The sequence below is a fragment of the Necator americanus genome, chromosome IV (genome assembly GCF_031761385.1).
Source record: "Necator americanus strain Aroian chromosome IV, whole genome shotgun sequence".
NCBI lineage: Eukaryota > Metazoa > Nematoda > Chromadorea > Rhabditida > Ancylostomatidae > Necator > Necator americanus.
Window position 1 is genome coordinate 410166 of NC_087374.1, and position 12980 is coordinate 423145.

At 39.5% G+C, this 12980-nt stretch overlaps 1 protein-coding gene across 1 annotated transcript; it reads left to right on the forward strand.

The window, feature by feature from the left end:
* RB195_000054 (uncharacterized protein) lies at positions 1 to 11761 on the forward strand (the record flags this gene model as incomplete). Its single annotated transcript, XM_064196184.1, has 21 exons — positions 1 to 119; positions 553 to 585; positions 636 to 831; positions 2760 to 2840; positions 3065 to 3124; positions 3232 to 3285; positions 3742 to 3789; positions 4308 to 4440; positions 4508 to 4623; positions 5570 to 5734; positions 5907 to 5981; positions 7267 to 7335; positions 7393 to 7474; positions 7544 to 7659; positions 8468 to 8588; positions 8648 to 8781; positions 8869 to 8964; positions 10005 to 10087; positions 10182 to 10323; positions 10385 to 10507; positions 11663 to 11761. 21 exons carry the CDS (start codon positions 1 to 3, stop codon positions 11759 to 11761), a joined length of 2145 nt encoding a protein of 714 aa, XP_064052065.1.
* Positions 11762 to 12980: the final 1219 nt, after the last annotated feature.

Sequence of the window (12980 nt, forward strand, 5' to 3'; positions counted from 1 at the left end):
ATGCCTTGCGGAGGACGACGTCTTTCGCTAAAACAACAGCGAGAACTGGACGCGAAAATGCATCAAACTTTGCGTTCTTTGATGTTTTCTCATTATGTACGGGAGGAATCAACACGTAGGTTGGTGTTAATAGCGACGTTCAGAAAAATTATCGATGTAGGAGTCTCTACACTGGTAGACCGAATTCGGCACACAGTTCGCAAATGTTGGTGGAATAGCGCAAAAAGCTCTTGACTTTCAGAAATTAGATGTATCAGAAGCACTGGAGTGACAATTTTAACCCATTAAACAACTATTTACAGTACTAATAAGGAAATCAACTTGAAGCCTTTCATTACATCATTCCTGCGATCATAAAGCGTTGAGTATTCATAGATTGAACTAATAAGTCTTACTTTCTTGATCTAACCGATTTCTGGATTTCTAGGGCCTTTCCACGTTTTTGCAATTATTCTCATGAATGTGCCGAAGACTTCACCATTGCAGAGGTGCTAACATCGAAAATTTTCCGGAACTCTGTCCAAAATGTTTAAAATCTTTTTTTTTTTTCAGATCAACTCTTTTGGAAGCACAACGCATACTTTCGTAAGTGCTTTCGTCTCTGTGGGAGCTCAGTGATCTACAGTCTTGTTCAGAGGAGATCAGAGGCAAAACGCTGTGCTCAAAGAGGAACCGACAACTGGAGAAGAGATGGATGACGAATGTGATCTTGAGCTTGAGCCGCGCGCTGAGCCGATGGAAGCGGAACGATCTCATCTCGTAGTGAAAAACCCTCATTGTTCTAGATCCCAGGTAGATATGCGTGAACCGACGCCATCAGTAGCTGTAGAGGTGAGGCGATTTTTCTTTTTTTTTTTCTTGTGAACAAAAAGAACCACTTCTGTCGCACATAAAAAAATCTGCGCAGTACCTATCCATGAATAATGTGCTCGTCTTTGCTGCGCACGCTGAGCTTTCTTTAATCGGTTCTGAGGGTGCTACATCATTGCTAGGCTGATGTAGATCTGAATGGATCCTATCTTGATGAGCAGTCAATCTTCTCTTGAACGTTCTTCTCATGAACGTTATGCAGTGTCTATTTTTTAGTGAAATACTGGGAAGAAAATCTAAAAAATCCAGTACACAGCAACAATACGAATTACAGTTTGCGCTGAATGTGTTCAATCGGATGGGTGTCTTTTGTGATTTCAGTTGAATCAAAGCAGAGGAAAAAAGGAGTTTGCGTTAAAGACAGTATATCACGAAATTGACGGGATTTTTGCTTAAGACTGCTGTGATCTTAAAACGAATAAATAAGATGAGGGTGTAATGCACACTAACTAGTACTACAGTCCACAACGTGTCTGTTCTTATGAGGTAGGACAACTTCTGCTGTCCATCTGAATTACGGTTTAGATTGCAAGCTTAGGGTGACGAAGGAACCGCCCCTCCTATCGTATTACAAGTTACCTCGTAGCGAGGACCGCTGAAATAAAGGCTGTTCCCCACATTTCCTGGATCACTACGCGGAATTGTACATGCATAGTGCATAGCGCTTACCTCTTCGAACATACTTGGCGCTGGCTTCACATCTTCTTCCCTCTCCAGTAGCTTCTCTGGTTTCTGTGCAATGAGCCAAATTAGACCAACTTAGCTTTAGAAAGAAGCAAACATAAATAAAGACATTCTTGGAAAAGCATCCATCCTTAAAGGCAGCATACCACGAATCTGTCGTGGAATCGGCTCCGCTCATCCCTCCGTAGTCACTGTAAAAAAACGGCCCGGAAGCCGCCGTCTTTTGTGGCGCCACACTTTGATGTACGTCCCGCATCAACAAGCGTACCTCCAAGGAACGTTAAGGTCTTCTCACCGGCATATACAAGAACTAATGAATGGACTATTGAGGAAAACGGAACGTGTACATAGAGGCGCGTATTTTACGACGATCAGGATCAGAGATGAGCGGACCCATTCCTGATCTCGCAATCTGCAAACACATTTTCTAGGTTTTCTCGCGGATTCTCTCACCACGCCAGATTTGTGGTGTACTGGCTATAAAAAACTGTGCAAAAACTTTTGTGTGCGTCCCTCATGCGCAAGCGGACAAACCTTCCTCGTTAGTGCATGTCGCAACACATATGTTTATTTGGTGAAACGGAACTGAATATTTCGTATTCAGAGTAATGCATCTTTGATGCGAGCATTTCTTCACCACACCTCTCAAATGGAGATCAAAATCACTTTCAAGCACAGGATGCTCTACCCCGAAAGTTGTTCGGAAATGTTGGCTGCCTAATTTTCATTTTAAATAACAATTATCTAAATAAGCGTAGCGCAGTGCGAAGACGTTACCGCATCGTCTTTACGGAACATGATTTGAAACCATTCTAAGCTAAGCACTACTATCGTCCCTCCGAAATCGGTGAACTGGTATTTACAGGAGAATAAAGACACTAAGTTGAAGTTGAGAGAGCTTCCAGATGCAACCAAGATTAACGCTCAGGGCTCTTTTTCATATTTTGTTCATACCTTCAGTCTGCAATGAATGTAGTGGATTAGGAACGTTAAAGACGTCCTGAGATTTAAATCCGGGTTCAGTTTTTTTGCGCTATGTTGTTCCCCTCATTAAAATCGCACTTCTTTCTGTCAGTAATTTACTATCAGCATGTGCAGGGATAAGATGCAGCGCTTATCCTTCATCTTTGATTTGAAAATTCTTCCACTCTTGTTCTTATTATGATGCGTATACAGATTACAAATCCATGCATTCAAAATCATAGGATCGACTCACGTATTCGAATGGTGGTGGGTTACTGAAAAATACCGAAATACGGGAAGACGTGGACGAATACCTAGATATGGTAAGACATCGATTTTGTATGTCTCTTCCTTCTAAAGCTGTTCGTGAACTCATCTGTTCTCAGACGTCATTCTGAATTCTTTATAGAACTGTTAAAAAATAAGCAAAATTCTGTTTCCATAAATTTGCGTCCAGTCTGTAAATGAAAACATGTATATGCATGAAGATCACTCCTGCAACATCTCCGCAAGTGTTCTGGACATGTGTTTATTTTAAAATTTCTAGCGTGTCCAGAAAGATGAATCACTCTTCGACAACGAGCTTACCGCAGAACAAAAATTAGAGGTGAGCCAAGAAATCACTTGTCATTCACTCTGATGATCTGAAAAAAAATTCAATAGAAAGAGTTACGGTCACTTTTCATCAATATCTTATTTTATTTTCATCTTCAGTTGTCAAGTGGTCCCTCAACCGTTGAGAATCACCTAATCGATCATTATCCTGAAGTAAGTATTTTCTTGACGTGCATTATCCTCAAACTCAACGACGTAAGTTTCTATTGAGTGAGAAATGGTGGGGTTCCTTGGTGGGAAATTTTGCGAATGTGAGCTGAACTTAGCCAAATGGGTTAGCGGTGTAGGGGTTCCACTGCGACTGCAGCGTCGGTCGATGGTTCGAGACCTGCCTGATGCCAAACAAGTTCTTATCCCTCTGGGATCGATGAAGTAGCGCCGAGTTTGTCTAGGATGATAAAAACACTGACTTGACACATTGGCTGGCCCTCGCCATTCATTGTATAGAGTACATTCGCGTTCGTAAACCCCAAACGATTCTGAATTGAAGTGAACGTGATGGCGCATCCCAGGCGGATTGATTAACGCCAGAATTTTATCCCTTATCCATGATGGGATCCTTGAGTGTGGTGTTTTTTGTTCACTTATCCAATGTAATTGAATTTTCAGGTGCAACTTGATGTAGACACGGAGGTTACTATGGAAGAACTGAAGACAGTGAGTCAAATTAGTTCCAGTTTTTTTTTTTTTTGCGTTGAGCTTGAAGTTCGTCACGTGAAACTGTTGTGTTAAGGAAAAACTCGTTAGCATTTTTAAACAGGAAAAAAAAACCACAATACACTATTCACTATTCAATTATTCGCTCTTCTTTATCAGTAACGACTTTCTTCCATCTAACAAATTTTTGGACGCTCTATATCTCTTACATCATGGGTTTTGTTCAATTTTTGGTTTATTTCACCCGATGTTCACATAACACATCAAAAAAACTTGGTGGTGAGCAACCTTGACAGGTTTAATACCTTAATTAAGGACAAAAAGCAACCGGCAACGAAAATCCACTATTTTGTCAACTTGAAATGGCAGAAATAGAAAAAAAAAAATCGGATTTGATTTCTTTTTTCTCTTTTCTCAGCACATCAAACTTATACTGATACGAAAAATTTTTTTAAAGCGATAGAAGTTGAGAAGGTACCTAAATAATTCATCGCACTTGGAGTAGAAAACCATTGCAGCTTTCTCTGGACGACGTGTGCATTCGCATGGCATACTGTGCGCACGCTGCTTCATCAGATGGTGATTTCAAACACAACACTCAGTGGTACATGGGAATGATGAAGACATGTTTGGAAGCGATCGCAACACATGGTAAACAGATTATTTTGCTTATCCCCTCGGATTACTTTTCTCTCTAAAAAAAATTACACCTTCAAAGAGTATCCTCGTCCTCATTTGCCGTTTGAAGTGGAGCGCTTGCTCGATATCTATTGTGATAAACTGAGAGAGGATTGGCGAGAGGAGGAAGAGAGAAATCTGCGAAAGCTTGAAAGGGTAAGATAGGATCTAATTTTTTTCAATTATTAGAAATTCACTCCCCTTAGTTCGTACTTCTGCGGGAATATAACGGCACATATAGTTGGGTCGAAACGACATGAAGCATGAACAGCTGCGCAAGCGGCTGCGCACGAAGCGGTGCGATGGAGGCAGCGGTTGAAATCGAGGTGGAACCATCGGGAAATGCAGGGATTGGTGGCGGTAGTGAGGATCCTTACACGATTCCAACCGCTACGCTCCACTGTGCCGGTTCGAGCGCAGCCGCTTGCGCAACTGTGTCCGTAATCCATGTCGTTTTGACTCAACTATATAGCTGGGTTCACCTGCTCCGGTGCTGTTTACTGATAATATGGTGCTAGTAACTGCGAAACAAAACGATGCGAAAAAATTGTTTTGCATTTGAAATTCATGTATACTTCTTTAATCGTTTTATATTCTCAGATATATCACGAGACCAGAGCTGAATTAGTTTCTCGCTTTAAAGTCGTTTTCCGTTGAAGACGAAAGAATTTAAAAAATTGCTTTTCTGTACTATTTTATGATCGAAAAATTGGATTTTTTTCCTGAACTTGGGAAAAATTCGGAAAAAAAATATTGATCAAAGTGGTGGACTGCTGCAGCTCAAGCAAATCACTAAAAAGCTAACTGACTGCTTTTGAGTCGTATAAACGCGCCAATTGACTAATCACCTCTTAAATATCACAGGTGAAAATCTAATCCTTGGATGCATTGCGACCATTTTGACCTACGGGTAGCATCGATATTTACAGACACTAGCTCTTCAGCGGGATCATTGCATCTCCATAGGGGGGATCGACAGAAATCCCTTTTTCTTATTCTGATAAAGCGCAATACCTGTTGTTGTTAAAGGGATTTTTGTTTTGTTGTTGAAAAATTTGTATGTAATATGTGTTCGTTCATTATTGACTCAATCGTTGTTCAGCGAAACACATCATGTACACCGTCATTCGATTGCGTATACCCTGTATCAAAAGAAATTATGATGAATAACAAGTTGCTGCTTACTGGTATTACGGGTGATGCAGATTTATTCTTTAGTTTATATTTTAAAGGAGTTCATATGAAGGACGAACATCAATGTTATCCTGTGAGTTGTGTTTTTAAACTACTTTTTTCTTCAAATTATAGAACTACATATAATATTATCCAGGAGATTTCTTGAGATAATTCGCAAATTGCGCTATTTTAGAATCCGTCACATTTTTGCTAAAATGTTTTCCACAAATTCTCGTTTTTTCTATTTTATAGTAACAATATAGGATTGTATATGCGTCTCAGTCTCATATCGTCAAGCAAATGTTATGCATTTCGCCGCAGCTCATGGAAATGCAGAGGTACGTTTTTGAGGAGATTTTACACATTTTCAGTTTAAAAATTCTAGAACATTTCAACAAACTTAGTAACATTTTAACAACAAACTTGTAACAACATCATTTATTACATGTGAACTTTTTTCAGTGAAATACCAACAGCTTTCAAAATTGATTTGCTATAAAAAATTATATGGCTTCTTTGCAGCAAATACCCTTCTAATTAAGCTAGTCGCCCATACAATATTGTCCATTACAATTTTTTCAACATTTTTCACTCATCTCTATTTTTGGAAATCGAGAAGAAAAAAGAAACGAGCATGCCATTGTGTCGAGATTGTGGTTGCGTGCAAATGAGAAATGATCAACAATAAAATCAATAATCAATGATATGAAAAATAATGGGACTTTGCGGAGAGATTCCATTAAAATGTGAGCAAATTCTGCACATAGTGAATTACCGCGGCTCGAACTTTGTAAAAACAACGGTATGTCCCCAGACGTCACTGTAGCTTTTTTTTTTTAAATTCTTTAAATGATTTTTCTAAAAAGGAAGTGTACCATCAGGTAGCACTCATCGCGATGTTCGAAAATGTGTTCCACACCGGAACTTGCCTTTTAACAACAATTTTTAGCATTTTGATTGGTTTACGAAATTTTTTCATTTATTTTTGATATGTGCAACCGTGGTGTTCGTCTTTTTTAAAAAGGTAATGTTACACTGGAGATCTGGTCTCAATTATTTTAGAACAGGCATTCCATTGCATTGTTTCTTGAATATTTTCAGACATTTTGCGCTAGGAATGGGTATATCTTATATTGAAATGGCGAAAACAAAAAATTTAACTCACTTTGACTAAGCACTAATTTCTCACTTAGCAGATAATGTATATATAAAATCGCTCATGTTATTCAAGATGCTGAACATTGGAAAGAAAAACAGCCCTTTTCTGACAGACAGCTTCAACGCGACTCGTTTATCAGTTGATTTTAAAGCATTTTTGAAACATCCCTGCCTATTGTACTTCGCAAATTCATTATGCGACCAATTTTTACGTGATATTTTCATTTTTTCACGCAACAGTCCTCTTAAAATAAGAGGTTGTGGTGCGACTGGCTGTAGCTCTTTTGAAAATAAAAAAACTGTGAATTGAAAATAGAAAACTTCTGAATGAAAAAAACAGTTATCATATGCTAAAAAGTTTAATGAACGTAATGTCTACAAATAGTTTTTTTTTTCAGTTTACTCCTTTGTTATTTTTTCATTCGCTTATTCAGTACGCACACTCATACACATTCTATATTTTAGTTCATCAAGAAGGTACTGTTTCCCGGCAAGACGCTTCCTGACGATTCGATTATTCGAGATCACTACAGAGTAAGGCGTCAGTTGTTGTTTCGAAGTACAATGATTTTACGATTTCGTTCCATTCAGACTACTATTTACGGTTGGGTATGCAGTGCGATCGAAGGTATGGGCACACAGATGTACCCGTTTGATGTTGCTGTTCTTTACGGTAAGTGAAGTGATCCATTTGCTCGTCGAATAAATCGAAGGACTCTTATTTCGAATCACTCTCCTCCAGATTACAAGGACTGTGCAAGAGAAATTTTGGGATATGAAACGTGCGCAAAAATGTTACGGGAGCGAAAGTTCCCTATGGCTCGAGTGAAGTGTTCACTACCATTCCGAGAATATGTCGTGAGTTAGGGGTCTCTTTTCTCTTATTTTTCGGTCGCTTGACCTCTTTGCCCATGATCCCTATCTTGTAAGGGCAGGTGCTTGATGTGTTATTGATTGATATGTTGACGGATCGAGATTTCCAAAACTTGTGATCTCAGAGCAAAATTCACTTTAGTAGCATTTTCTACATGGAACGCATTTGCGATTTGGAATTTGGATTTGCGAAATTTCTGATGCTGGGTTCTCCCAAATAGTAGTTGTGAATCAAATTACTGCAGCAAAGCGGGAAACACATTTTATATATCCGAGAAGCACACTTATCACGAGCACAAAGCCAATCAGATCGTCCAACGAAGCAACTCTTTACGCCGACGTTACTTTGACAGGATGAAATCGTGTTAAATGGATTTCATCATTCGCGCAGATGCAGACTGAACAGGATTGATTTCACCTTTAGCCCACTTTTTGAGGTTTCTGTTCAATCGATCAGCTCTCTGGATGTGAAAAGTTGCTTCGTCGGATGAACTGGTCACTTCTTTGCTGTTAAGGGCGGCATACACGAATCTGACGCGGTGAGGGACGGCAAAAGCTAGAGATGGGGTCGTAGATTGCGGTATCCGGCGTGGTTCCGCACAACTCGCCCTGATAGTCGCAAAAAAACCTCCATGGGAACACTTTTAGTTCCTGCGAAGTACACTAGAATGTTCCTCACCGTACACATTCCAAAGTGAAGTGGAACGTGCACACGCATTCCATAAACAGTCAACCCCAATCTCATACTGTACATATTGTGATCTTTCGTATCCTGCATTCTTTCCATTTTAAGGAATCGCCATTGTCAGTAGCTGTATATCACGGAAATATGGATATGGTTAAGATGCTCCAGTATTGGCAACTTATAAAGCCACAACATTTTCCACAAGCATTCCGTGAAGCGGCAAATGCTGGTATGTTGCTATTTCTGACTCGTACTTTGCATTTATGCGTAACGTTTGTTTTCACTAAGGTGACTTGGTTATGCTTAACGAATTATGGGAAATGAGTGGCAGAAACGTTGACCTAGTGACCGAGCAGGAGGCAGAAATGAAAGGGAACTGCACCCCTCTACATGTAGCTGCTGCTGCTGGGCAATTAAGAGCTGTAAGTTTGTAAAAATGAAAAAAGTTAGATTTATACACATTCTATGGATCTCATCAGTTGTTCAGAGTTCCTTGATTTCTGTCCCAGGTCCAATTCCTTTGCCATATGGGCGAAGCGCTACGAACTAAACCGGATGCTGCCGGAGATCTACCGCTGACGTATGCCATCGAGAACGGACACATGGTAATTATAAATGCGATTTTTTGGGATATCTTCACATAATGTGGAAGCACCAGAGACTGTATGTCGTAAATGACGCTGCCTTTTTACGATGTTGTAGAATTTTTCGGTATGGTACAAACTTACGATCATGCTCATCCTAATCCGATGATGCCTCTTGCTTTGGCGCTATCCACGGTTACACTTTCCACCATCAACTATTCAGGAACCATATTTTTATCCAGCTACAGCGCAACGCACCCGCTCTTGTAGTTGCTCGTTGCCGTCGCGTGCCATCCACTACGGGACTTCGAACGCTGCTGCTTACGCAACTGGAGCAGTGAGAAAACCACATTGGGATTAGGATAATTTAGACTGCAACCCAAGTTACATGGATGAAAGTGCAAATTATCTCTACTGGGACCTTAGCTAACTGCGTAGCGGGACAAATGGATGTGCACAAAAGTCAAACGATTGCGATGACTAACAAAAGCATGAATAAAGAGCTACCAAATCAAATAAATGAACAACAATTTCGCTGGGAAGCAGCTTTCAACTTTCCTAAACTGCTTCAGCTTAATGAGATTAAAAAAAATTGACTGTGTACTGCTGATATGGTCGCTTAAGCGTTTTTAAAAGTGCATTTCATTCACACTCAGACACATTTATCCACTTTCGAACGTAACACTCCCTAAATTTCATTTGAATTTCATTTTTTTTTTCATTTTTCATTGAATTAAGAGAGGATACTGCAACAAAACCAACGTTTATGATGGATTAATTTCACTACTTCATTTCAATTTTAAAAACAATGTTCAGATAAATATCATGAGGGTTTTGTAACGGCATTGTTGGCAAAAGCTTAAAGTCCAACCATACAGTCGATGGTTCAAAACTGTGGTAAGCTTACAAGCCTCTTGTTTTCCCGGCGTCCATAAATTCACACCATATTTAGGGAGTAAAAACAACTTGATAACACATTTAAAACTACTGTTTTGTTCATTTTCTATTTTTCAGTAGGTTTCTCTTTATGTAATTTTCTTATTGTTTATTTATTTATTTAGGCGATTGCGGAATTCCTCATGAAGACATTTCCACACGAAGTTAATCACACTGTTATCAGATCTGCTATTGCATGTAAACGAAAGTACGCGGGCCTCTATTTTCTATATTTTTCACGTCAACCGTTTCAGCTATGAATTCCGTGGATTAATATCCGCACAGATTGATCTCTGTTATAGCCGCGTTGCCAAAATATTATTCCATGATATGTTGGACCTGAAAGAGGTCATCGACGATATCAGACCACTTAAGTTCGCTGTAGACACCGAGAATTTCCATTGTGCTGAGTATTTTTTAAGGCAATATATGTTGGAAAAGAAGGTGATATTTTGTACGTAAATTTTTCCTGACACTCCTCGGAAATTTTTGCGGTTCTTTTCAGATCAACGAATCTCCTTGGCAAAATGATGTAGGAGAAGCGTTAGATTCAGTGCTTCGATGTCGAACATTGTCTCCGGAGATGAAAACGAAATTCGTGATAGCATTTCAATTGGCTGGCGTTAAGGTGTGTACAAGCATTTATTGTAGTTTTTTCAAAGTTTCAACATTTCTGGAATCCCATTTCATGAAGGGTGACAAAATACAGTGTCAGCGAAATGTAGAATATCTCGTGGATTCTATCTATTTCTATATCCACATATATCTCGAAGACAGTAGGGTGATATAGTTTTAGATTTTAGGTTTTGGATCAATCGAGGGTACCTCCTCTCAAACTTATTTTGTCCATAGATCTATATATAGTAAGATCGGTAATTCATCGACAGATCATCCGTGTCGCGTCCGTGTCTTCCTCGTTCCTTGTCGAGGAATTACCGATCTTACTGTGGATCCGCTTCGGTTTTTGACGAAAATAAACATTATCATTCTCTATGGAGGAGTTAAAATAATCTCAGTACTACTCTCAGTTGCTACAAGAATTTCTAAATTATATTCCCGTTACAGGATAACCAAGTATTCACTTTGTTCATAGTAGTCGCAAACCTACTTTAACTTAATATCCTTTTGCCACATTTGAAGAACTGTCCTGAAATGAGAATGGCTATTTTCACGTCTGTTTTTGTAACACATCATATCCTGGAACAATTCCCACATGTATAACTGTACCAAGCGTGTTACTGCAAAAGTGCACACAATTTTCATTCTGTCATTTTTTAGAACTTTTTTTTTTAACTTTTTAACTTTTAACTAATTAAAAAACTTTTATCGACTTTGCTGTTTATCCCAAAGGTTTTTTTTTGATTTGCAGGATGTTTGCTCAGGTTCTCTCCATTACCTATGTACTTGTATTAAGAGCTATTGAGAAAAGTCATCCCATTCCCGGTACGAGAAATTCCTGTGGAATTCCACAGGAATTTCTCGTACCGGGAACTAAGCAAAATTTATTTCAAAACCAATACAAATCCAGTAATTTCCAGTAAATGTTGGTTTTTCTTCACGTTCTGGAAGTTCAGAAGGTTTTATCACACCACTTAGATCTTTAAGGATTTATTCGACACACGTTATAGTTTCATCTTCGCTTACTATGAAGCATTTCTTTTTTTTCAGAATATGAGACTAACAACTGGTCATACTCACTCTTTTATCCCACTTTCTCGTTATTTTCATCCAAATGGACAGCAAAATCCAGGGCATGTATTTTATTTCAAGTTTTTCTTTTCAGATATCAATGGTCAAAGTTTTGAAAACTGTTAGTGATAGAACGGTGGCTTCTCTCATCTGCAACAGCCTCAGGAACAACTCGAATCAACCGAAGACCTAGCAACTGTATGAAAATTTTTGCATTTCAATTCTCATCCTGAACGATCTATTCATGCCTGTACGAGTTATTTTTGCCTACATACGCTGCCTTGCTTACTTTTCCTATGCTCGAAGGTTTTTATTAAATAAATTTGTGGATTCCATAATCTACTTGTTGATTAGTAATATCATCTCGTGGCCACATTTTTCGTTTATTTGTATACGGTAGTTTTGTGACTACTGACGGGGGCAACACGGCAATCAGCCGTCAATTCAGCAGCGATGCCTGCGCAGGGTGTTGATTGTCCCTCTTCAAGTCGACATGAGTTTTCGTTCTCCTAGGTATACGGTAGCCGTAAACAGCGGACTACGAACGAAAAGCGTGTTGATGTTCATGTACCGGACAAAACGAAAAGTATCTGGGTTGAAACTACAGTACTGGCTTCATGGATATGTTTGTAAACATTATAATAGAGGGTTTAGTTGTACAAGTTAATTATATGAAGATCGTAAAGGTTTGTTGGTAGTTTTAGGCCTAAATTATGCCGTCATTGATCATGTTACCGTACTTGTACGGATCCTACAGCATAGCGTTATGGAAGAAGTAATATTTATATGGTCGAATTCACTTATTATAACTTCATAAAAGAGCTGTGTAGCTGGTCTTTTTTTTGTCATTTTGCTCATTTATTCTCATTATTTCTGATAACTTTCTCGTTGTGTTTTCCGTTCGATTGCGGTGGTGCTACGACCACGAGCACTCACTAAGAGTGAGTTACGGCCTGCCTCAATTTTTGACACTGTTCTGTTCCCTTACTGTCCTAGGGCTGCGCGCCATCCATTATTTGCAAACGTTCTTCGCAAATCACAATGAAAATCCCCGCTACAGGCAGGCCATCAGAATGTATTGGCGTGACCTTGTGAATTCGCGGCAGTTTGACGTTCTTCCCCCCTCATCACGCCATCCTTGCCCCAGTCCGGAGGGAAAACCTCCTAATCAACTATTCGTGTTGAGCTGGCGGTTCGTTAGCAATGCGGTAACGACGACATTGAGCGGCTTCCGCAAACTCGCCGCCATACTTCCGTCACACCGCACGCGACATCCGGACATACCGCACGCGACACCTTCCGGTGTGGCATTTACGAACGTTCGGTGGATACGGTAATTGTCAGGGAGAATCCGTGGATTCTGGTCGGCTACGGAAATAGGATTAAATGTTTGTGAACTCGCAGCATACATA